We start from the raw sequence: 25,230 nt of genomic DNA, 5'->3' as shown, positions 1-25,230 counted from the left end.
CTGCGAAAAAGGGGTTAATACATGGGCAAAAGTGTATCAGAAGGATGTCTGAGAAGAGGTGGTGGCGCAGTTGAGCAGTATTCTCTTCAATGGAGAGCGTTGGATCTATCAGCAAGATTCCGCTCCAGCCCATAAGCCACCCACTAGTGGCTAAAGAAATATTCCTGGGTTCATAGCTGTAGAAAATAGGCCGTCTGGAAGTCCAGATCTGCATCCATTGCACTACAGTTTGTGGTCAGAATAGGAGAACATCTGACAGAAATTTGGAGAGTCTCAAACAATCTTTGGTTCGAGCAGCGACGTCAATATCCATGGAAACCGTGCGTGCCTAATCGTTTGAAGGCTTGTGTAAAGGCGAATGGTGATTACTTCGAATGAAAATTAAATTTTTTTAATATTTACATGATTACAAAAAAGTATTATAATGTCATACATATGTATCTATAACGGTCTTAACTTGTAACAGAACTTATGGCAGGACTAAGTACATAAAAACGTAGGAGTTCACACCAAACGAAGTGGTGAGCGAGAGTCACCTCTCGAGTTGCGGCATAAAATCATGTGGTAAGCGAGACTCACCTCTCGAGTGCAAAGGGTTAACCCCCATTAATTCTCCTAACAATCTGCTCTTATTTCTAACGTATATCTTTTTCTTTATTAGCTTAGCAACTGCTTGAGAGCTATTTTGGAACACTCCAGTGCGTCCGAGTCAAGTTATTTCTTTCTCGTGATAATCGGTGCCAATTAGAAACACAAGTTGAAGCCAATACTTTCTCATCTTTTTTTTAATACGCAAGTGAGACCTTCCTTTTCCGTTTTCTTTTCTGGATCTGGATCTTTATTCGTTGCACTTCGCCCGTGCCGCAGTAAAGCTCATAGTTTCACCGTCTGCAATATTCATCGTCGTCAACGTGCAAATGTTCATAAAACTTCCGCAGCAATTTTTTAGCACTCGAAAGGGCTATTATGGTTTTGTTAGAAAACTGAGCTCTACAATTTTCTGCCACCTCCGAGCAATAATTGAATATTATGACACGCAGAAATGGACTCAAGTCTTGTGATTATCTGTAGAAGGGCGACATACATTTTTTGCTTTTCTTTTTGATCATCTAATACATTGGAGTTGAATCCGCATTCGTTGGATCACTTTCAGGTACATCAGTATCAAATTTCAACTGTCTCATTTTAACTACATAAAATAAATATTTTTGTGCAAAATTACCCACTGTGCGGCAGTTTTTAATTTGCTTTTATCCTGGCAGGCAAAGCGTGGCGTAGCTTTGAGCGCTACAACCACTACTGCCACCAACACTAATACCGTCACCGTTACATTCATCAACAACTATAACAACGACAATAACATTCAGCATTAACTTCATAAAAAATGGAAACCTTACTAAATCGACATTTTTACGTAAACATCAAACGAAATCTGTATGCCACTCCACATTCGCAATCACATCCCTCTCAGCTCTTGCGCTACCCACCAGCCACTACCCAATGTTTGTGCTTCGGCTTGCCTCGCAACCCCATTTTCATTTATACGAATACTTACGCTCGCATCTGCACCGCGTTCGTTTACATTAATTTCCATTCCCATTTCCATTTCCATTAAAACATCAACCGCACTCTGCACTGCAATCTCGTTTGCTAGATGGGTCGGGTCTATGTCTGTGCATAGTTTGGTGGTACTCACTTTGATGGGACAACGACGCCGCCGCCGCCACCACCACTGCCTACACCATCGTCTTCGTCATCGCCATCGCCATCAACAACAACAGTCATGCTGCAAAGTTCGGCGGTCGTTAGTGACGCTCTATTAATATACAACGTCGTACTTTGTCAGTGAAAAGTTCCTTTTGTTTTACCGCGCGCTATCCTCCTCTGAATCTCTTTGAATGGGGCTTTGCGTTGCCTCAGCCGGCATAGTTGGTTGCCTACTGATACTAAAAATGAAAGAAAAAAAATATAACCACTTATTTTACCGGCAAAAGCAATGCCAGGCTCGCCTTGTCGCGCTCAACACGCCACTCTCTGTCTCTAGTCGACATGGCACGTCATGGTTTAGCTTGACTTTCATGTGCGCCTTGACTTCGACTTACTGGACGGGTGTGTTTCTTTTCATACCTTTATGAAGCTTCGAGCACTCGTCGTCGATTGCACTAGTACACAAAAAAGTGATTCCTACCTCGTTAATTTAAAAACGTGCTTGTGGGTCGCTGAACACGAAAATTAGTTTCATTTATTTTTCCAAAGAATGGTTTTCGAGATATAGGAAAAATATTTGAAATGCGAATTAAGCTAACCTTTTATGGATATCTTGCATAAGGGTGTATCCCGCCTCTTTCTCTTAGTCTTCTTCTTGATTGGCGCGATAACCGCTTACGCGATTTTGGCCAGACTTAAGAAAGCGCGCCAGCCGTTTCTTTTTCGTACTAACCGACGCCAGTTGGACACACCAAGTGAAGCTAAGTCTTTCTCCACCGGATCTTCCTCTTGCTTTGCTATCGCCAGCTGGTACCGCATCGAATACTTTCAGAGCCGGAGCGTTTGTCTCCATTCGACGATTTGACTCTGCCAACGAAATCGCTGGATCTTTATTCGCTGCGCTATGTCTAGGTCGTCGTAAAGCTTATATAGTTAATTGTTCCAACGCCTACGATACTCACCGTCACAAACGTGCAAAGATCCAAAAATAATCCAAAGAATCTCTCTCTTCAACATCTCATAGGATATTGTCATCGTCCAAGATTCTGCGTCGAGTGTTTGTGGTTTAGGTTAGGTTATATTGGTTGTTCAGAAAGTGGGCCCACTTGGGCGAAGAATTTTAGTTCATCCTTTGTGATACCAATGCAAGGGAAAAGAGGTGAAGGAAACTAATAGGCCGAAAGGAGAGAGAGGAATGGGTGGGGGGAAGGAGGAGGCGAATTTGTGTATTACCATCAGCGACTGATTTGCGGTTGTGTTAACCACTTTATGCTGCTGATGAAGTTCATCAGATTTTGATATCAAGGCCTGCTATATCAGCAGGCGTAGAAAACTAGTGTGAACCAAAATGTCTAAAACGTAGTCGCTGGAGAGCATGGCAGCTAAGGAGAAGATGCTGACATGATTCCACATCATCCTCCATACATTTCACGCGAAAAGAACTCGAAGTAATGCCAAGTCTCACGGCATACATACCTCGCGGACCTGTGAGGACACCCACTAAGTTTCAGAGCTGAGATTTTGTCATCTTCAGAAGATGCCTCAAGTTTGTGTACTTGCCCAGAGCTAGCTGAGTGGACGCAAAGGCCATCGTTCGCGGTGTAGAGCGCAGGTTATCAGGTGGGTTCCAATCCTCTCCTTTTGCGGGGAAACTACCACACAGCTCATCCGCTTCGCTGTTTCCCAGTAAATATGTAATAATTGATTAATGTATATATGTAAATAAAAGCGTCCAATTTAAATTTTTGCCACATTCACGCTTTCATAAATATTTTTTATCGTTTCTTCATTTGGAACTTTTTTATTCCGATATTTTCACTGTCTTTCCAAGAAAAAGATGTGTAAAGACTCCCTAGATAAGTTATGTATTGTGTGTCTTAAAGAAATATATTAAAAGAGAAGCTCTAAATAATGTAGCCAACAGCCTTCTGAAAAAATTAATTGAACTCATTTTCGGGTTCGCGAAAAGCTCCTTTTTTTTAACGAAGCACTTTTTTGTGTAAACTAGTGTTTTCTATTGCCTGCTTCTCCTTTGGTTTCTGCCATTGATGTTGTTTGGTTTTTCTAGGGCGGCGGTAAATTAATTTCAATCCTGCCCTGAATATGAATCTACTCTCTGTTCGTACTGTGCACTTCGCTCTTGTCGTTCCGCCTGTTTGTCGCTCATTATGGCTGGCAGCAGTGCATGGCTGATGTTGCCTTCGAATTACGAGTACTTTCTCGTGCGCAACGGCATGCCAGTTCGACGGTTGGACGATTGGACGATTGCGCGGCCAGCAGGTTGAATGGTTTGTTCGACAGTCGCGTACACCTTATCTCTGCAATATCTCTCCTGTGTATGCATGTATGTATATTTATGGCTTGTTTTTGTTGTTGTAAGTGTGCATCTTTGCGATGCTTATAAAGTCGACGATTCCCTTCTATCATGAAATTATAAACTCTGGTCGGGCCATATGATGCTAACAACGGCAAAGTTAACAGAAAGAAAATGAAACCATGCCACGCCGCTACTTGCCAGTCTACCGTGCAACATACTACCAAAAGAGCCAAATAGTTTATTCCGCATACGTTCGTTTGGCTCGTCAGTCATTGTGACCTTCTCTTTGTACATTCGCTCCTCGCATGTTGAACAGTCAGTTGTCATTCGGTCCCTTCGGCTCGCACGTTGCGCATTCTCCGGCAAACCTATTACAGTGCATGAATTGTGTTCACTTGCTTGTGCCCCGTCCACTTTGTCAGCCACATCCAAGTGCGTGCGTTTGTGCGACATACTTTGTTGTTCAATCCGCTAGCGCTCCTCGTGTATTATCCATTTATGTATATATTCACATACATATGCGCGTGTCTACATATGTGTGTGCTACACAAATGCTGGCTGTTCCCTGTTTTGCATTGTGTTCCGCGTTCGGTCGGTCGGGCGGTCGTTGGTTCTGTTGCTCTGCCAGTCGTTCAGGCAGTCCTTTCTGTCGCTCGACATTTATTCAGCTTATCCGCATTCCATGCACACATACATACGCGTACACATGGCGTCCGATTACAGCGATTGGGACGGTCTTTGTCAGCCTGGCTGTTTGCTTGACTGCCTTTTGCCTTGCTCTTCGCCTCCTCGTCCTTGCCGCATTTTGGTGCGCGCAGACTGATGTTGATGGGTTTTGCTTTGCGACCGTAGCGACCCTTCTCCGTGCATGAATATGAGCTCCGGCGTTAGTTTGCCTGCCTGCCTGTGTTTTTGTGAGTTTTGTGTGCGCTCATTCCTTTCGTTCCCTTCACGTATGCACATACGTACATACATATGTATATCTATACGTTGCGCTAACTTCGTTCAATTGTGTTCGCCCCTGCGGCTGTGCTTGTGTGCCCTTCACTTATCCTGCTTTTTCAACGTCGTTGCTGTTGTAGATCCTTCCATTAGATTTATTACCACATTTTACACTCTTATTCCTATTCCTTCGTTGTGTGGCGCCCGGGCTGTTAAAACACTCTGACTACGTTTCGCATTTGTTATCGTCGTCAACAACAACAACAACATCGTTATACTTTTTATTTCTGTGTGTAGCTTTCATTCTATGAATATATGCGTGTGTGTGAATTCAACTTACAATTGCCAAAGATGTTTTTTTAATAAAATGTTACGGCATTATGCCGTACTTCGTTTGCACATTGCCCCGCCCGCCCCTCTATGCTCTTGTCATCCAATCATCCATTCATTTACCGGCAAAAGCGTCGTTGGCTTGGTTGGTTGGGTGCGTGCATGTGTGACCCCGAGTCTCGAATTCACTACACAGCGAACTTCCGCTTCCCCGCTTTGCAGTACAAATCAGCAGTTGCTCGGATGTTTGACTGATCCCTAGTGGCGAGAGTAAAAATAAAATCTTTCCATTAATGGCAGCAAAGTTTTTCTTTACACGATTTTTCTTACTTCTTTCCATCTCGACTGACCCGACCTTTTGCAACTCGCAATTAGCAATTCGCATTTTACATTTCATAAATTTCTTTTCAGTTCTTTTCTATCATGAGCCCGTGTAAATATGTTTGTATGTGTGAGTGGTGTGCTCACTTGGTTTACTTGAGTTCTCGAAAACTAATGCTAATTTACTAGCTCTGACTTACACTCTGTGTCGGCTATTGGTTTGTTGCAGAGGTTGCATAGTCGTGAGATGCGATAAGCACTTGTGGCTGGTAGTCGCGCACAGTTAGTTAGCCGGTGGGTTAATGTGGTAACTTAGACGTGATACCAACGCTTGTTTGTCATCTCGAAAGTTTGCTTTCGCCTTTTGTTTACGCCAATTGCGGCATGTGAAGTTACTTTACACTCGATTGCTAACTCTGTGTCAATACGCACGAGTGTTGCGTATGAGAGTTTCATATTCGGCGTGATGTTTATTCAGAATACATAAAGGGTGGTCCATCAAGTGTGTGGAATTTAATTCGACTACAAGCAGAACACAATGCGTTTTTTCACTGAACTGTATTTTTCAGTGATTTGTTTTTTAAGATTACGCCTTGCCATCAAAATGTAACACAATTTCATTCAAATCACTTCCATGACTGGTACTGGTACATATTCTCCAGTTTCGACACTTACTCTAACAATGACAACGTTCAATTAAATCTTTAAACTTTATCTTACTCTTGTATGGTTAGCGTAACATTTGTCTTTAACAGCGCTACACAAAAAATGATCGACTGTTGTTGGTTGTTTAATAACATTACCATTGCGGCTGATTACTCGATTTTCGAAGAGAGTGCGGAAAAGTTTCAATATAAGGCGGCCTGTGTGGCATTTATAAGATACTTGTGCCACACTTTTCATTTTGGGGAAACTTAAATCGGTAAATATGACGCCGTAACGTTCGATATTGAATGTAACGGCGGCCTCTCATGCTCATTTTCGCACAAACAAAAAAAAAAAAAATTCGCCCCAATCAGTCTGGCTGCATCGTCTTCCCCAAGACGACCCCTAAATGCAACAATTCTGTATGTTAACATAGACGCCGAGATGAAAATGAGTTTAAGTGTTTGGGTTTTGAGAGAATATTTGAATATTTGGAGTAGTACGTAAAATTCTAAAGTTCTTCTATTCCTAAAATATTAGTATTTATGTAGTATCAAGATGACTTCAGATAATTAGAATTGTAAAACAAAAATCTTATATATAAAAATGGAGACGTTTTTTTGTGTTCGTTAGTCGCCGATTCACGCCTAAACGCATTCACCGATTTCAATCAAACTTTCACGGATCTTTGGTATTGGTCCATAGATGGTTTATGTGAAGTCTTAAAGAAATCGGTAAAAGTATGCGTGCGTTGTGTAAGTGTGAAAAATACAATATTTGCGTGTTTCCCTTATACGGACATTACGTATACGGAATGAGAATACACGCAAATGAATAGAATATACACAGATATGAATAACATTTTTCGATGTCGAGTGACGTATGCGACTGTAATATTCGTAACGCAATAGTTGTCCTCTCTTTTCTTTCCTTTTTATGCATGCGTGACACGGTATCAAAGCACATTGCTTTTTTTTTTAACTGGAAAAATATTTTGAGCTTCATTTGAACGTTTTATGATTTAGATAAAATAAAAATTCGTTAAATATATTTGATTCCATTAATAACCATAAGCCTGTATTTTTCAAAGTTCCAAGTTTTTGGACAAATATTGAAACGTTTACTTAAATTAAATGTTAAATACATATATATAAATGCTCAAATGTAAAAGTGTAGATGGATTTAAAATATACGAAATTATTCAGTGGTTGAATCCATACATTTTCTGAAATCCATCAATATGGATCGACAGTCGCCATAAATGTTCTTTTAAAAAATAAAATGTGTTAATTTGATGGTAGCTCGAGTATTAAGATCAGGTTTCTATTAGTATAACTTTGTTCATGGGTTTGCGTAATTTTTTTGTGGTGAAAGTCTAAGATCACAAAACAATATAGCATTAGCGCTAGCATCGTCTGGAATAGCTGCTACATTATTAGATGGTGGCCGTACAGCGCATTCCGCACTTAAATTACCATTGAATAGGCAAATTAATGAAAATCCAACATGTAACATTTCAAAAATGAAAATTAATTGTGTGGGATGAATGTACAATGGGACATAAAAAATCAGTGGAAGCATTGGATAGAACTTTGAAAGATTTACTTAATATACAAGAAATATTTGGTGGCGCTTTAATATTGTTATCTGGTGATTTTCGTCAAACTTTCCCAGTAATTCCCCGTTCAACACCAGCAGATGAATTAAAAGCATGTTTAAAGACATCCCATTTATGGAGGCACGTAAAAACGTTGACTTTGAAAACAAATCTGCGAGTTTCTGTTATTTGCAAAATTATGCATCGGCTGACGAATTTTCAAGACAACTTCTGAAGATAGGAAATGGACAAATTCCTATTGATGCTGCTACTGGCTTAATCACTTTGCCAGATATTTTTTGTAATTTCGCACACACAAAACAAGAATTAGTTTCAAGTGTTTTTCCAAATATTGCACAAAATTATCAAAATCACAATTGGTTAGCTGGCTGGCTGCGAAAAATAAGGATGTTGCTCAATTGAATGCGAAATGATGTGCCTGGTGAGATTGTAACATTTAAATCAATTGATACAGTTATAAATCAAGATGACGCTGTAAATTATCCAACAGAATTTTTAAATTCCTTGGATTTACCTGGACTGCCGGCTCATCGCTTACAATTGAAAGTTGATGCACCAATTATTTTACTTAGAAATTTAAATCAGCCACGATTGTGTAACGGACCAAGATTAGCAGTCAAAAAGGTCATGAATAATCTTATTGAAGCAACAATTTTAAAAGGAAAATTCAAATTCAATTTCCGCGTATTCCGCTAATTCCACCAGATTTAGCTTTTGACTTCAAAAGATTGCAATTTCCAATACGTCTTGCATTTTCAATGACAATAAACAAAGCACAAGGACAATCGCTGGAATTATGCGGAATTGACTTAGAATATCCATGCTTCTCCCACGGACAATTATATGCATCATGTTCATGTGTAGGAAAGCCATCAGTTCTGTTTATTTATACCACAACTCAGGGCAAAACAAAAAATGTAGTATACGAAAAGGCTTTGCGTTAGTTTAAGTTTAAAATTAACATTAATTTTATATTGTAAAAAAAGAATAAATACACATAGAGTGAATTTAAATCGAGTGTTCATTATTCATTTCTAATTTTGATATGCCTAGCGAAGCAGGCAGAGGGTCCACTAGTAAATTAATAAAAACAAAACACGTCAACCGCTCGTTCCTAGGGCAAACAAGTGCATGACGTGTCTGTGACGTCAAATGTACCCATTTCCTAAATGTCTAACCATAAACTAAATTTCTCACATCACGAATATTATTATAGCTATCAAAGAAAAAAATTCGTTGAGTCTACGCCGCTTTCTTAGCTTAGGTCTATAGTACAATACAATACAAGTTTGTATATTCAATTGGCAAAAGCTTTGGTATGAAACATATTTTCGGACTCCAAAATTGAAATACCGTATCTTTCACACCGTCATTAAATGGTTTTCCCGGTTATTTAAACCAAAAACAATATATGCGACATAAGATTGGATTCTCCATATAATTGGATTCGGTTAAATGGTTTTCTCGGTAAGATAGTTCGGCAATATCCACAAAACATATGATTAGATATTCTCTTCCTAAAAGTGTGCGATTTTGCAGGGTAAATTAAGGGGAAGGTACTGCAATGCAAAGTTTTTACATGGTTGAACATGTGCTTCGTCTGCCAAGAGGTGAGCGCTATTAAAGACTTATTTTCTTCAATTAACCTCCAACCTGCAGATGGGCACTTTGTCAATAGCCGATGTCTAATCCAGCTCACACACCTTTGCACGTCTTTATAGCAAATTTCTGTAAATATGTAATATGTTTTGTCATTTTAATCACATTCACCATACCCAATTAAGGTAATCTGTTGTTATCAGTACTGTAAGGCGACTGTCGATAACAACCAGGCAACCATCTAAAAGTAAATAACATTCATTAATTTGTGCGCGAGCAAAGCTGTACATTTTTTTTAGTATTAACCCTTTTCCTTATTTACATTCATACAGCGATCATGCAAGGCTATACAGAACCAAGGCGGTTGAAGGGGAGTTGGTCATTTCAATACTGGCGACTGAACGGCTGGTAACTTTTATCATTTACTACATACCAACCAGTCAGCTGTTTTTCCATCAGCTCTACTAACTCTCAATTTTAATCGATTTACATGGTCTCTTCCTTGCTATCTGTTATTCCTTTTAACTTTTTTCTATTTTGCCCATTATTCGGTAAAATCGCATTTCCGTTGATGGTAAACACAACAGTCAGTTGCTGTTGCAACGGCTATCCTCTCCTGCATTAAAATGTGCCCACATACACATTGTCAATTTGGCTTGAAGGCAAAATTGCTCCAAATTGTGCTCGTACATTTTGAATGTTCTGCAATTGAGAGACTAGGCGGAGGTGGTAGAACGTGGCATGCTAGAGCTGGTGTAATTTTAGGTTTGCCAGTTGCGAACGCCTGAACGTACTATCGACAGACCGAAAGTCTCACTGTCTGACTTGACCGATTGACGTTCAACACTCGGCATTTGGGGGAGCTCATGTGATGCAAAGTGTATGGATGGGATTTTCATTTATTCGTTCGATCCTTGCTTGGATGCCGAACTGAGTGTTGGCTAGTGGGATTTTTAGGGCGTCTCTAGTGTATGCCTGTGTATATGTATGTATGAGAGTCCGTTTGCATGCGCTGCTGCTGTGTCGGAAGCGCCCGGCGACAGGTGGATGGAAACTCATTGAATATGTATTATCCATGTTCGTTGTTGGATGTGGAAAATCGATTAAAATTATATACCCAAGTATAGATATACGAATAAACGGTTATATATATACATTTACATACACATATATATGTATGCATATGTATATTTTTGTGTTCGGCAGAGGATAAACGAGCGAAAACACGAAGGATACGACGAACTCGATAACGAGTGCCAGCACAGTTATGGCCGCGAGCCGACAGAGCATTGTCGTTTCGTCGCTTTGCTCTTCGCTCTGCTCAGTTCGTTCAGTGCCCCTGCGTGTGGTGTGCAGGCTGTTGGTGGGCAGCCCACAATGTTGTTGCTACGCTGAACTCGCTCGTTCGCTAATACTGTTTGCCTTTCATTTTTTGACTCGCCCTGTCTAATGTTTATGAATTTGTTGTTGCTTCTACTAACGCTGCGACACAGAGTAGTCTCACACGTTTATTTTAATTTTTTTCTTCTCCCTGCTATGGAGAGTTATTATATGACAGTTTTTCCATTTATTGTATACGACTATATACATACATATGTGCATGTAGTACACCTTCCATGTACTATATTAATCGAAGAAATTAAAAACCGACAAAAATGTAGATGTCTGATGTAAAAGAAAAAAATGGAAAATAACGCAAAGAGGAAAAACGACATGAAAAACAAACTTTTGCTTGTTAAAGTGGAAGTTGCCGCCTCTTAACGGTAATGACAGTAATGCCCCACAGAAGTGGGCGGGCGGCAAACAAAAAATAGAAAGAACAACAAAAACAATACATTTCATTCATTTTTCATTTCATGTCATTTGCTTTTATGCTATGCTGCCGTCACTTTAGTTTTACACATTCTATTATTTTACCTTTGAAGCATTTTGCCGCCATCACCGCCACCGCCACTGCCACTAGCTTCACTGCAGGATAGTAGAGTCAGTGCAGGCAACTAAGTATTATGTATGGCATCAGCAGTGGCAGAAATGATGTCGGCTTTGAAGGGCTTTTCAAAGTGCGCACACTGGTGGCTGTGCGAAGGCGATGTACATTTATCAACACATACATACATACATAGGTACATATGTATGGCAATTGATGCATGTGGAGGGTGGCCACGTTGACAATGTCTGCTGCTGATGATGTTGCATGTGGATAATGATGATGATTGGTTTTTTTGGCGGCTGTTGGCTGGTTGGCTGCTTAGTTGCCTGGTTTGCATTGAATTTTCCTTGGATGTTACGTCAAGTTGGTGGGTGATGATACAATGCATTCTGCTTTATACGATTACGGTGACGGGGTTGGATTGCATTGAACTTGTGCGTGTTCTTGCCGTTGGCTAAAACTTTGCCTCAGTGCGCTTTTATTTACATTTTATTCATAAATTTTATTTCATTGCTTCATTTCAGCGCCACATATGTTGTTCTTGTTTTTTTTGTGCGTATTTTTTATGGCAATGTCCTGTTTCATTTTATTGCAATTTTTCTTTCATGTTTCTTTGCGTATTTAATTTCAGTCGTGCTCATTTTTTTCTCTTACTAATATTTCATTTTATTGGTTTTTGCTTGATTTTTCTGCTATCCTCTGCGGGCGTGTGGATTTTCCTACCGCATGAAAGTCGTATGCAATATGAATCGAATGTTGAGGGGGATTTTTTTTATTTATTGTTGCTTAGTGTACTTTGGTAGATATTGATTTTTATATATTGATGTTGTTGTTGTTGCTGTCACTTTTTGAATTCGCTGAAATGGCTCACGATTAATGAAACTAAACCAGAGTTTTCCAAACTTTAGCAGTCCGTTAGCGCACTTTTACATATTTTTAATGCTGGGAGTGGGCAGGAGACCTCTGGCTTTTAACTAAGCTTTCCGAGCTACACTCATATTTTACGTTTTTTTACGGTTCACTTACTCGCTGGTTATAATGGCCTGAATGGTAGTGAAGAGTGGAGCTTCATTTAATGCACGGCGCGGAATGCATCGAGCCATTAGCTCATTTATGATTCTTCCATTTCGTTGCGATAATACGACAATTACTTGTTGTGAGGAAAATACTGAAGTCACAATGGAAGAAAACGAAAAAGACGAATTAAACATATCATAAAAATATATAAATTTTAAATGATTAGAAAATTACTTTTTGTGGAAAAATTAATGGATGCCAAGCGTGGAACTAAATTTTTGAACGATAAACCGAAAAACAAAAAAAAAAATATTTTTTTATTCCTAGAATAAAGTGATCGAAATCCACTTTTCAGTGCGCTCGCTTCTCAGTGAATCAAAGATAAAAGCAGCTGGAAATTCATTTTAAATGAAATGAAATAAAAAAAGCTCTTTATTTTTTTAGCTGAATGATTTTTGTATACAACCCTGCTTTGGATGCTCACGACACAAAGTGTTTGCTCGCATTTCACTTGATATGCGATCTTTAACATACGAATATTTCATATGGAATATTTTATTTTTTGAGAGACCTAAAATATCGTCGTACAGCGCGCTTTGGGAAACGCTGCTCAGACATTACTACGTAATATTAATCATCACATTCCAATTTTGATTGCATTCCGAAGTTGTTGTTGTGGGATACTTTTTTTCGATTTTTTTATTGTACAAAATATTTTAAAAAATTTCCCTCGATCACTCTTACAACACATCCCATATCGCATTGTATCCCTCAACTCTCCTTAAATTCTTTGCATTTTTTTGTTGCCTATTTCTCGGCTCGCATCCCGTTTGTTTTCTTCACTTACTCAGCAATAATCTGATTTTAATTTGTAACAGCGAAATAAATACCGTTGCCATTATTTCCCAATCGATATTAGTCTGATTTCAGGAGACGTGAAGAATATCCTCGTTCATGACGTCCGTCTACCATCACACTGGTAGGAGTGATAATACTTATAAAGTGCGTGCGGGTGGCGAAAATGGCAAAATAATTGATTGGCTCAGTACTTGCTGTGCTTCTTTACCTCATTTCTGATTATTACTTCAGCTTATATTGTTTGTTGTTTTTTTTTTTTTGTTAAAGAACACAGGTGGGGAAATTAGATATGTATATTGCACTGCTTGAAACAAAGCAAATTCCTAAGGAGCAAACGATACGAACTCGGATTCGAACTGCAACACTTGATACATGCACATACACGTACATGTGTACGTACTTTGAGTTTCTTCTACTCTCCTATTTGTCTCTCAAGTATTTCTGGTATGTTTCGTGTGTATGTTTGGTGGACATGTCGTGCACATACTTGTTGGTATATTTTAGGTATACTTGTACAAAATCAAATGTGTGGGTGTTGATTGCTTCCATATGTTACGAAAATAGTTTGTTGTTCTTGTAGACGACTATATTCGTTCATTTCATAGCTTGGCTTGGCTTGGTGCTTGTTCTTCAACATATCTCCAATTTAATTACGCTTTTATGTGCTGCACTTTGTCATTCATACCTGAATAGTACTCGAAGCACATATTAGAAATTCTCATTTGCTTTGCCGTTGGTTGGGGATTTCCGCTTTGCTTCTTTGTAAACTTGAGTCAATCTTTCTCAATTTACTTTTGTTTTGTCACATAGTTTTATGAAATCTGGTTTTTGTCCTTGTTAATCATAGTGTTGGGAGTTGTGCAATAGTTCTTAGACTTCTTCAGTGAGTTATTGAGTAAGAAAAAATTCTCCCGGACTACGTAAGTTCCGGAAAAGATGTTGCCCCCACAAACTATACAATGACAAATGGCTTGATTTTTTATCCCATAAGACTAACTGCTATGGACCGAAAGGCGCGGAAATTGTTTAATTTAGTGAACTGGAAATTACCCTATGTTATGCTAAATGTTTATGACGTCTTCGAATGTCCGATGGTAGCAAAAGCTCTGTCTAACGTCTGTCATTGCCCCTAGAGACCTTTGTTGCTATTATAAAAAATTTCCGATCCATGAAGGTTGATGTAAACGAAGGCATATTTCTGCTATAAATTGCCGATGAGCGTGCGTGAATAGTTCACCTTTAAAGTAACTGATTTTTTCTCTGGTATTTATCTAGGTTCGATTTATCTCCACATTTGTAAATAGTTGGAATGGTTGAAACTCTGTAGAAATCTAGAGTTTATTTATTGTTGTCTTATGCTAAGACGAGGACTGGAGCACAATTTTTCTACTGTATTTGAAACTTGTCAGAGAACGATAGAACTTCTCCTTTGCAGTGGTGACAAAAACGAGTATCGTTTCTTGGGGAATTTGTGTGCTGTTATGCGAAACCTCTCAAGCCTCTCATTAGGTTAGACAATTCCAAGTCATGGAATTTCTTTGAATGCTTTACACGCTTCATCCGTCCGCTCTCTCATATTATGTTAACGAACTATCAAAGAGCGGCTGCTTTGAGATCTGAAAGCTTGTGAAAGGTTAAGAGATGGCGTAATAAATAGCATTAAATTTTGCGAATTATTTATACGGTAAAGTCGATTACAAAAGTTTTCAGATGCAAATCGCCTGTAATTTAATATTCATCGTTTATTTTCTATAGCTATAAAATACTGTTCAAATTCGCATTAATTATCTAATACAAAATTTTTGTTTTTCTTTTTACAGACAAATACTTCCAGAGGCCAATCACCTTATCCGCCAGCACATGGTCAAAATTCAGGTTCCTATCCAAGTTCACCCCAACAACAGCCGGGCGGTCCACCACCGCCCCCACCGCAATCATCAAATCAGGGTACGGCTGCTGCACAATACTCACCGTATCCACAGCGGTATCCCACACCTCCTGGGCCAGCGACAGGCCCGAATCATCGAACTGCCTACTCACAACATCAGGTAATTGCACTAAAAAATCAAAATTCATAAATGTTAGATTATTGTATGTTCACTTCGACTTTGTTTTATGTCCAAGCTGATTGGCATTGCAAAATCAGGCAAAAATCCGACCTTCCGGAAAATTGGAAAATGTGTATACTTTCTTCGCACTTTTTGACAATATATTTGTTTTCTTTTACTGTGTAGTATTTTTGTCTAAAAAACATATGTATGTATATGTAAGTCCCAGTTTCTAAACTTAGAAAAATGGAATATAGACTTTTTATAGTAACACCAAAGTTTTTAATTAGCATTTCTAAAAAAAGTATTGGCGGGCAGTTTTAAGCTTATTGAATTGTAGTATAATAAAGTGCAAGTTTTAAGTTGCTACAAAATTCCGTTGTTTTTTTATAATTTTTCTCCTGACAGTGTTCCGCATTTTCTCCATATAATAAATACAAGGCTCAAAATTAATTTTGTTTTGTCATTTATCGAAAAAGGTTTCGAGAGAGCTAAAATAAGATTATCAAATTTTTATCATTAACAATAAATCATTATTGGATGCATTTAATTCACCAATACGGCTTTTTAGATCACATAATCGATACATTTATTGACAGTTTTATTGTTTAACTTTTTTTGTAAAAGTTCTCAAGCATATCAAATATTATGAGATGCCTTCATATTTTACATATGTACATAGGTTTATTCATTATTCATTATTCATTATTTTATATCTTTACATCAAACTTCGAAAATTTACCGTTTGAATTTGATAGCTGTTTAAGCTAATTTGGTACTTCGTAGGCCCATCCCGCTTTTTGTAAACTAATCGTCAGCAACGGACGAATGAAATGCTGTTATTATCTACATATGAAATGCCATATCTATACATATTATCACAAAAATTTATTCGAAAAACTACATATTAGATTTTACAGCATGTGCAATATGTTGTACTCATCTACTTGTACGCACATTACAATTATATACAAATAAAAACGAGAGCAACAAAATTTCCAATAATATGACAACAGCGCCATCTCCAATCGCATCATCAGTTACTCCTCTACTTCCCTGACAACACAAATACCCATGCATACATACATATATGCATACAACCACCATGGGGAAACAAATAACACTTTACGACGCTTGTCCATTTGAGAATATTGCATTATGCAAATAAATACCCTACAGAAAATCTACTGATGCATTCGCAGTCTAGTTCCCCTGTTCTTCTGTGTGTGTGTACAGGGGAATTTTACGAAACGATGTTGTTGCTCGTACTATAAAGTGACAGAACCAGTTACATACCTATAGTTTCTTTTAGATTAATTTTAACGACAGTACCTTCATCAGAGTGAAGAAGTAGTTGAACTCCATGGACAATATTTTTAAAAGCCATAAAGTAATTTTCAATTGTAAATGTTATATTTATTTTTACTTGTCCATCTGATAACTTAAGTAGCAATGCATGTAATAGCCATTTTAGGAAAGGAATTGCTTTTTAGTTTGTCTTCTGTGACAATCTTTTAGTTTGTCTTCTGTGACAATCAAGTCATTACTCGACCGATCACAAAACACTAGTTGCCAACTAGAAATTTGTTTCACTAGTTTATGCTTGCCTGTCAGCTGCTTCAACTGCAATAGCAACAACATAACATAACATAATATGTAACATGCAATGCAACTGTGTGAATGTGTTCGTGTGTGGTTTTATTTGCTTCCCTTGGTGTCCTTCCATGTGGTGTGAATTAATTTTGATAGTGCAGATGTGTATGCGTCCACGCAACGCGAGCACGAACTATACATACAAATATCGACACACACACGCAGACGTACATTTGTACATGTGTACATATATTATATACACGTAATGACGAGTAAATGGAAAATTGTGCATTTATGTGTGTGTGTCTGCGCTGTTATATCCCTGCACTTGTTGTGGCATCAATTGCAATTGAACACTTTGTCCTCGACTAGGAGCCTAGCTGCTGCAGCTATTATTGTTGCTATGTATGGCACGTATCAGAGCAGCTATTGAAGTAAATTTTAGCTGTTGGTTTCATTGTTGAAATTGTTGTTGCTCGAGATGCGACAACTGCATTGCAGTGCTCTTACTTTTTGTTGTTGCTTCGGCTGTTGCCTCGGCCTGTCAGTTGCCACATCATTATCATAAATAAGATTTTGCTATTATTGCTGTTATTGGGGGCATGTGGAGCGTTTTAATCATTATTATTCTTGTCGTAGCAGTGGACTTAACTTAAACTTAATTTTGTTGTTGCTGCTTATGGAATCGGCTTCTGTGTAGTGAAACGATTGCTGTTGGTTTCATTCCAACTTCTTTCATGAAGTTTTGTTTTTCTGACAGCGATCCCTTCTGTACGCGGAATGACGAAACTGTGCGTGTATTTTGTGGTATCAGAGAGCTTCTTGAACAAGTCATATGCAATTCGGATGGAGCTTCCATTTGCAGAAAAAAGCAAGATTGGTTTTGAAGCTCGGTTTAGACAGTATGACTTAGGCTATTTGTTCAGCAATTCATGTACACCAATTGTGAGATCATATAAAAACTGCCTACAAAAGTAAAAAAATTATTGATCAAAAAATGCTTCATAATTTCCCCAATTTTTCAAACACAGCGAAACCTCGGTATAAAGAATTTGAGAGAAATGAACAAATGAAGGGTTGGCTATAGGCTGGCTTCCTTCCAAATCAGTATTTCGATATTTATCAATGAATTGGTTTATTAGAAATTATAAAACTTATGGAATATGACTTCATTGAAATTGCTGTCTCGGTCTACGCTACAGTAGCCCACTTGCAAGAGTTTCGAGTCCTATTTCTGCAATATTTGAATGTTTAAGTACTTGAATCTTTGCTGGTTTGGCGATATATCGGCCATCTTTGATGGCATGCCACAAAAAGTCGTAAGGATATCATATCGCATACTTTTATCTATCTATAATTTGTATGCAGGAGTTATAAGTGAGTGAATATTATGCTATTTAAATTCGAGTTGTAAGCTGGCTACAGACAAGAAAATTCTTAAAGGAATACCTTTCTAATCGCGATCGTCTCTCGGCAGGCAATGGCGAGCTCCCGTTTACATTTCTGTCAATAAAAAGTTTCTCTGTAGGTCTCTCCATATGTGAAACAACATCAAGCGCACATCACAAATTGGAGGAGAAGTTACGCCCTACACTAATAAAAACCTATACATGGGTTTCAATTGTATATAGTACACATATAAAAGTCTTCAGTATACATTTGAAAGCGACATTTTTGAGTCATTTCAATTTGTAATGAGCTCCTTATGCGTAGGTTTTCGAATTAAAATTTCCTTGTATATATTGCTTCTATGTTCTTTTATATATGGTTTGCTGCCTAAAAAGCAACGGCGTTTCTTGTAACAGTAAAAAATGCATCCCATACACTGAATACAGAATGCAGCTGATGCACGAGCTCTTGATCGTATATGCATATCAGGATGTTGCATTTATTGTTGTAAAATAACACACACAATTGTATACCAGGGGCGCCATTCTCTAACAAAATATGAAGAGATGTGTATGTGTGTTATGTTTAAATATGCTCTCATATGATATTCTTCATCTCCCATCGTTTACCCCTTCGATGTTTGGGTAGCCAACAAAAACAAAAACCTTTAAATTTTGTACTGAGATTATTGGATTACTGAGATTCAAAAAGCGAACATTTGTTTTTGTTATTTTAATATCTCCAAGCAAAATGAATCAATTCAATTATTTTCATCCCTACTAAAATACAATTTTTAAAGTCGACGTTTTCTCGGTCTTGTATGCAAACACTTTATTGTTGTAAACGTAGCCTTTGTTTAATAATTACTCAATCAGCGCAAGTCTAAGTAGATTAAAAGAAAAATAGATAGAAATCGAAAAATAAAATAAAATTAAACTAAGAGAAAAATTAAGTTTAATGAAACTTGATTAGATTTTAACATTTGTGGAAAAATTATGTACACATATCTACGTACAATATATAACAAGTGAGCACAAAGGAGATGAATGAATATAAAAATTTAGATATTTGATAACCCTTACCATTTTTTCTTCTTTAGAAATACGTTAAAACTACAAGTGGCAATAATTTTGAGAAAGAAATGAAAATGGGAAAAATAGTTACTATTAGTTAGCTATTATATGAGGTAGGGGTATTTTCAACCGTCGCCAAAAAACAAAAAAAACCCAAACACCATAAAAATATAGTTCATTATTTCACCAAAGCCATGTGAATCAAAGCTTCAAGTTTTGTAAGGAATTCAGGAAGAATTCATAAGAATTTCCAATATTTTAAGCAGAATGTTCAGAAAACTTTTGAGTATGCAGTTTTATAGCTCAAACAATAGCGTAAGTTTGAAGTGTCTCAAAAACGCCCTAATATTTAATAATTTTTTTTTATTGATGGTATTGTGCGTTTTGTTCTTCCATAGGTAGGTAGGAGAAATGGTTGAAGTGCACCTGGCACTCCTCAAGTACCACTAAGCGCCGTTTTGATACCATTATGAGACCTCCAATAAATCCATATAAATCACATTTCAAAAGTTCAATACCGTTAATACCTTTCTTTTTTTTATTTTCATATGTGAACACTTATGACTCCAGTACAAATAGTCTTCTACCTTTTATATTACTGGGTAATTTTTTTAGAGCTTTTATTTTTTCTGGCATATTAATTAATATCATCGATTGGCGCGCGCACAAATTCTTTGTTAGGTGTTTACCTAGGCATTAAAGATGATTAGATTTTGAACCCGAAATCAACCAAGTTGTAGTCACGTACTAGTCGCCAGAGCCAGGAAAAATACAATGCTCTATGTTTGTTGTGATCAGCGCAGTATAATCTCTTATAAGTCGCTAAAAATAGGGGAAGAAGGGGAAGTTATTACAAATGAACGTTACCTATCATCAATAACAACCGCACAGAATATAAGAAAATCTAACAGAATGTGCAAGGGAATTGTTGTATTTGAGAAGCACTGCCCCTATGCAGCTCATTCATCAGAACAAACTTCATTTGATTACCACCTAATTTCCAACGATGACGTTCTAGTAGGTTCCTTACGAAATTGTGGAATACTGATTTTGTTAAAAAAAAAAAACGACGAATCAATTTTTGCAAGGCATACACAATTTGTTTGAGAGTTGGCAAGAATGTGTATCTAGCAATAGCAATTACTTTTTATTTAAATATATTTTCTTCCACTTAAGCATGAAAAGCGTGCACTTTTTAGTACACCTACAAAATTCCTGTTTCATACATATGCAGGTGTGTGCTTAGGTAACGTGCTTAGCGATGATTTTCAATTATTGAAGTTCACATGGAAGTGAGCATTAAATTTGGATTTTTATATTTTAATATTTCACTACAAAAAATTGTATGTATTCATATTTTATATGTAGATATACGTAAAAAATTCGAATCAATAATGATCCTTGTCCTGGATTTTCGCTCAGGTGTAAAAAAATACAACAAAAACAGCAATAAAAAAATAAGTAAATCCCGTCAGCCATGCAATTAATTAAAAATAATACAAAAATAAAATATATGAATTCACCTGAAATTGACGTTTGTATGTGTTTTTTCTGTTTCATAATTTTACATATCAGCAAACACAAATGAGCATTTTTTCTCCTGCTCTGCAAATACGAGTACCTGCCTACTTACATATACATACATACATACAAGTGTGTCTAATATAAAATGCAATTTTTATTGCAGAGAAAAGTTTTGCCATTAAACAAACATGAATTAATACGCATGCGGTAGGAAAAAATACTAAACCAACAAAATATCCGGGGATTTATTAAAATTGCGCTGAATTGATATACAAAAAAAATTAAATAAATGAAATGAAATGAGAGTCGAAGTTGCAGCATGACAATGCAAATTAATTGTGAAATGCGCGTTTGTACACTGTTGGTCAAATTTAAAGCAATTGACATTTCACATTTATTTAACAGTTCGTAAAGCTGTTTGTAATAACGAAAAAGTTTTTTTTCAGTCTTAAATATAACACAATTATGTATGCTATTAAAAATTTTAAGCTGCAAAACACAAAGAAAAAAATATTATTTAAATATGTATTAAATAATAAAATTTTCCTTCGAAGACTAAAATAACTCTTGCAATTATACTGCGATATATTGTTTGGGTAATTGTCACAATGAAAAACCCAATTATGCGGCATATATTTTTCTGCATAGGGCAGCATTTCACTTTCCAAAACGTTTGCTTTTCCGAATCTGTGCATTTTTATGTCGCTTACTTGCTTTTATTTATTGTATTAGGTGCGCAACTAAGTTCTCTTTTTTTGAAAAAAAAAAAAAAAACGGTTACAAGTGAATCATTGAAAGTATTGCCCATCGCTGGCCACTACTTTTTCCCATCTTTCTGGTAGATCTCGTATACCGTCGCGGTAAAACTGTTCATCTTTTGAGGTTATCCACGCATCAATCCATTTTTTGATATCTTCATATGAATGGAATTGCTGGTCAGCTATACCATGTGCCATCGATCGGAACAGGTGATAATTGGACGGGGTAATATCTGGAGAATATGGCCGAGCGTTGTCATGCTGTAGAACCACTTTTTCATGCCTCTCCGCGTATTGCGGCCTCTTCTCGCGCGTCGCTCGGCTCAGTCACATCAATTGAAGTCGATACCGATCCCCAGTGATGGTTTCGCTTGGTTTTAACAGTTCATAATAAATAACACCAACTTGGTCTCACCGAATACATAGCATAACCTTCGCAGCGTGAATATTCGGTCGAGGCGACGACGTAGAAGCATGACCCGGCAGTCCCCATGACTTTCTTTTCTTTGGAGTGGTGGTAATGAATCCATTTTTCATCACCCGTCACGATGCGATGAAGAAAACCCTTCCATTTTTGTCCCAAATCCCCTGTTTCTGAATCATTCCCAAAGCATGCAATCGCTTGGAAATGGATTGGTGGGTAACTCCTAATACTGAAGCAAGCTCTTCTTGCGTTTGACACGGATCCTCATTGAGCAATGCCTCCAATTCAGCGTCTTCGAAGGTTTTTGGTCTTCCTTCACGCGGACGGTCGTCAACATTAAAATCACCATCTTTGAAGCGGCGGAACCAATCTTGGCATGTTTTTCACTTAAAGCAGCATCTCCATAAACTTTTTGTAGCTCTCGATGCGCTTCAGCCGCCGTTTTTTTTTCGAATGAAAGAGGAAAATCAACACTTCCCGCAAATAACGATTATTCGGCACAAAATCAGATATTTTCACAAAACTAAAAGTATATGATACCAAAACCAAGCTTGGTGTATGACGTTTAGGTTATGTTAGAATCGACTAGAACACACTGCTGGCGACAGCTATTGACAAACAGCGAGAACTTAGTTGCGGACCTAATATAATTTTGTAGCTGCAAACTGTAATGATAAACTTACCAAAGAATTTTAAAACAATTTTGTTTTCTATTTAAATTATTTTAATTTTTACCTTTATAAAACAAACTATTAACACGTTGAGCCCGGCATCGATATTACTGTACTTTCCATTTGGCCGGCAACGAGCGAGCAATCGGGAATATTCAGACTGGAGACTGGAGCGATTAGTTAGAAACGAATTGCAGCAGACAAAAGTACACTTTGAAAATATATTCTGTTTAGAGTGTTTCAATAAACTTCATTAAAATTACTATACATTTATTTTTTAACTATCGGTCTTAGTTCATTGTCGGTCCCTAGGGACCGACGCCGGCCAAACGGAAAGTTCACTGTCGGTCCCTAGGGACCGACGCCGGGCTCAACGAGTTAACCGATTTCCGTTGCTCTAGTCTCGGCCACCAGTGTACATACATAGTGCAAACTTAATCTGTGTGCATGTTGTTGTATCTATCTGCGTGTGTATGCAGAATGCTCGCAGGATATTTACACTCATACATGGGCAAATACATATAACCGCAAACGAAATTGTTGTTCAATATTCATATTAGTGTACATCTATGAAAATATTTATGCACTAAAAAACATGCGCGCGCACACACACCCACACAAAATGGCAAATAAAAGTACAATAAAAAATGGCAAATAAAAGTACAATAAAAAGTAAAAAAAATTATTATTTTTTTCGCCAATAATAAATTTTGTGCTGTAGCGCATAAATTTTTATAAAAAATGCACACCAAACAGTTGTCCGTTTTTGTAAATGAAAATTGAATTGTTGAGAAACACCCTCTCACACACACTCACAACCCCACATGCGTATGAGATGAAAAAAAACAGTCATTTATCTGGGAATTAGGGCAGATAAAAAACGGGAAATTAATGAAACTACTGAAGCAAAAATGTATAAAATTTTCCTTGCGTATATGTATTTGTGCATGGTTGTGTGAATGTATGTTTTTATATGCATTTCTGATGCAAAATGCTTTAATACTTATGAATAACGGTGGCAGCATCGGCGGTTGCTTTGTGCAAGCCAAACAACAAATACAATGATGCTGCACTGATGAATCAAAGGCGGTCGGTGGGTCTACAAATATCCTGAAAAGTTTTCGGTTGCAAATGAAAAAATGTTATGGCATTAACTTTTCCATATTTTTATTCAAATAATTCTTTACCAATCATTCTGACCATTGCTGTTGCAGTTTATTTTCGTTGATTTGTTTTTTTTAATGATGAAAATAAAATACATAGACAGCGATAGCGATGGTCAGTTAATTGCAATAATGGGAAGTGAAGTATACGTAATTTTGTTTTTGTTTTTTAATAAATTCGCGTGTTTCTACTCCTTGCGTTAAATAATAAGAAATTGGCATTAACACCCCAGTTTTCTGTCTACTCTACGGTAATGTTAACGTAATGTAATGTTAACATAAAAATTTATCAAAAACAAAATTTCGTGTTAATGCCTTTTGATTTCAGTAGAAAAAAAAAACTTGCATACCCGGCTAACTAAAAGAATCCTGAAATGCTTTTATGTGCTATAAACCTGCTTATAATACAACTTTTCACTCACAAATGAGTTTTTTTTGAGCTTCAAATGTGTAATTTCTCGTTCTATGACGAAATGACTTAAAAAAACACTTCAAATCCGATGAAATCGGTGCGTTTTATAGCTCATTTTTAGTGAGTTTTGGAGATATTTTAAAGTCTTATTTGAGCCTTCCTAATAGCCTTTTTGGAGTCATATTCCTATTACATAATTTTGTTAGTACTTTTTTGCTTTTTTTGTTAATATTGTTTGTTGTTAACATACAATGGATTATAAGTAAATGCATACATATTCCATATACAGATTTATAAAAAAATACGCAAAAAATCAGAAATAAAATATAGTCACTTCTACCGAAAAATATCACAAATTTGTTTTAAGAAAAATCATTAAAACTTCATGTTAAGAAATCAAAAATACCTGGCACAAAAACGTGTGAACGGTGAATAGATGGATTTTCAACTATTCGTTTAAAGTTCACTTAGCGCGACGCTGCAGCAAAAGCTTTTTGAATGCTCAAACAAATACTTTAAAATGCACTCATAAATGAGCATTAACGCTAAACACTAGAAAAGCCTTGAGGAGTTAACGTAAAAATACTTCAAAAAAGTTGAAAAATAAGACTTGTTTCGGATTCTTATTTTTCTGAGTATGTAGTTTTAGAACCCATTGAAATTTAGTATAAAACATGTAAGTTTCAAGAGACTGCAAAATGCCATTGATTTTTGAGAATTTTTTTTCGTTGACGGTGGTGCTACGGTTTTTCTTCTACAATATATAAAAAAAGTCGAGCCTGCACTTTGTATAGAAGAAAATGTGGAACACCTGGCGAAAAAAATGTTTCAACATTAAAGGTATTTTGTAATCACTTGAAACTTGCACTTTGTTATACAAAAATTTGATGT

The 25,230-nt window shown here is 37.0% G+C and overlaps 1 protein-coding gene across 9 annotated transcripts in view; it reads left to right on the top strand.

The window, feature by feature from the left end:
• LOC129235747 (trithorax group protein osa) overlaps positions 1–25,230 on the top strand; it is a 182,005-nt gene that overhangs the window by 36,657 nt on the left and 120,118 nt on the right. For all 9 annotated transcript variants that reach the window (XM_054869763.1, XM_054869761.1, XM_054869766.1 and 6 more), the window contains one exon: positions 15,105–15,332. In XM_054869763.1, coding sequence (XP_054725738.1) covers positions 15,105–15,332 — 228 coding nt within the window. The remainder of the gene's footprint in view (positions 1–15,104; positions 15,333–25,230) is intronic.

This window comes from Anastrepha obliqua, chromosome 1, assembly GCF_027943255.1.
Source record: "Anastrepha obliqua isolate idAnaObli1 chromosome 1, idAnaObli1_1.0, whole genome shotgun sequence".
In the NCBI taxonomy this organism is placed as follows: domain Eukaryota; kingdom Metazoa; phylum Arthropoda; class Insecta; order Diptera; family Tephritidae; genus Anastrepha; species Anastrepha obliqua.
This window is presented reverse-complemented; position numbering and strand designations above follow the sequence as displayed.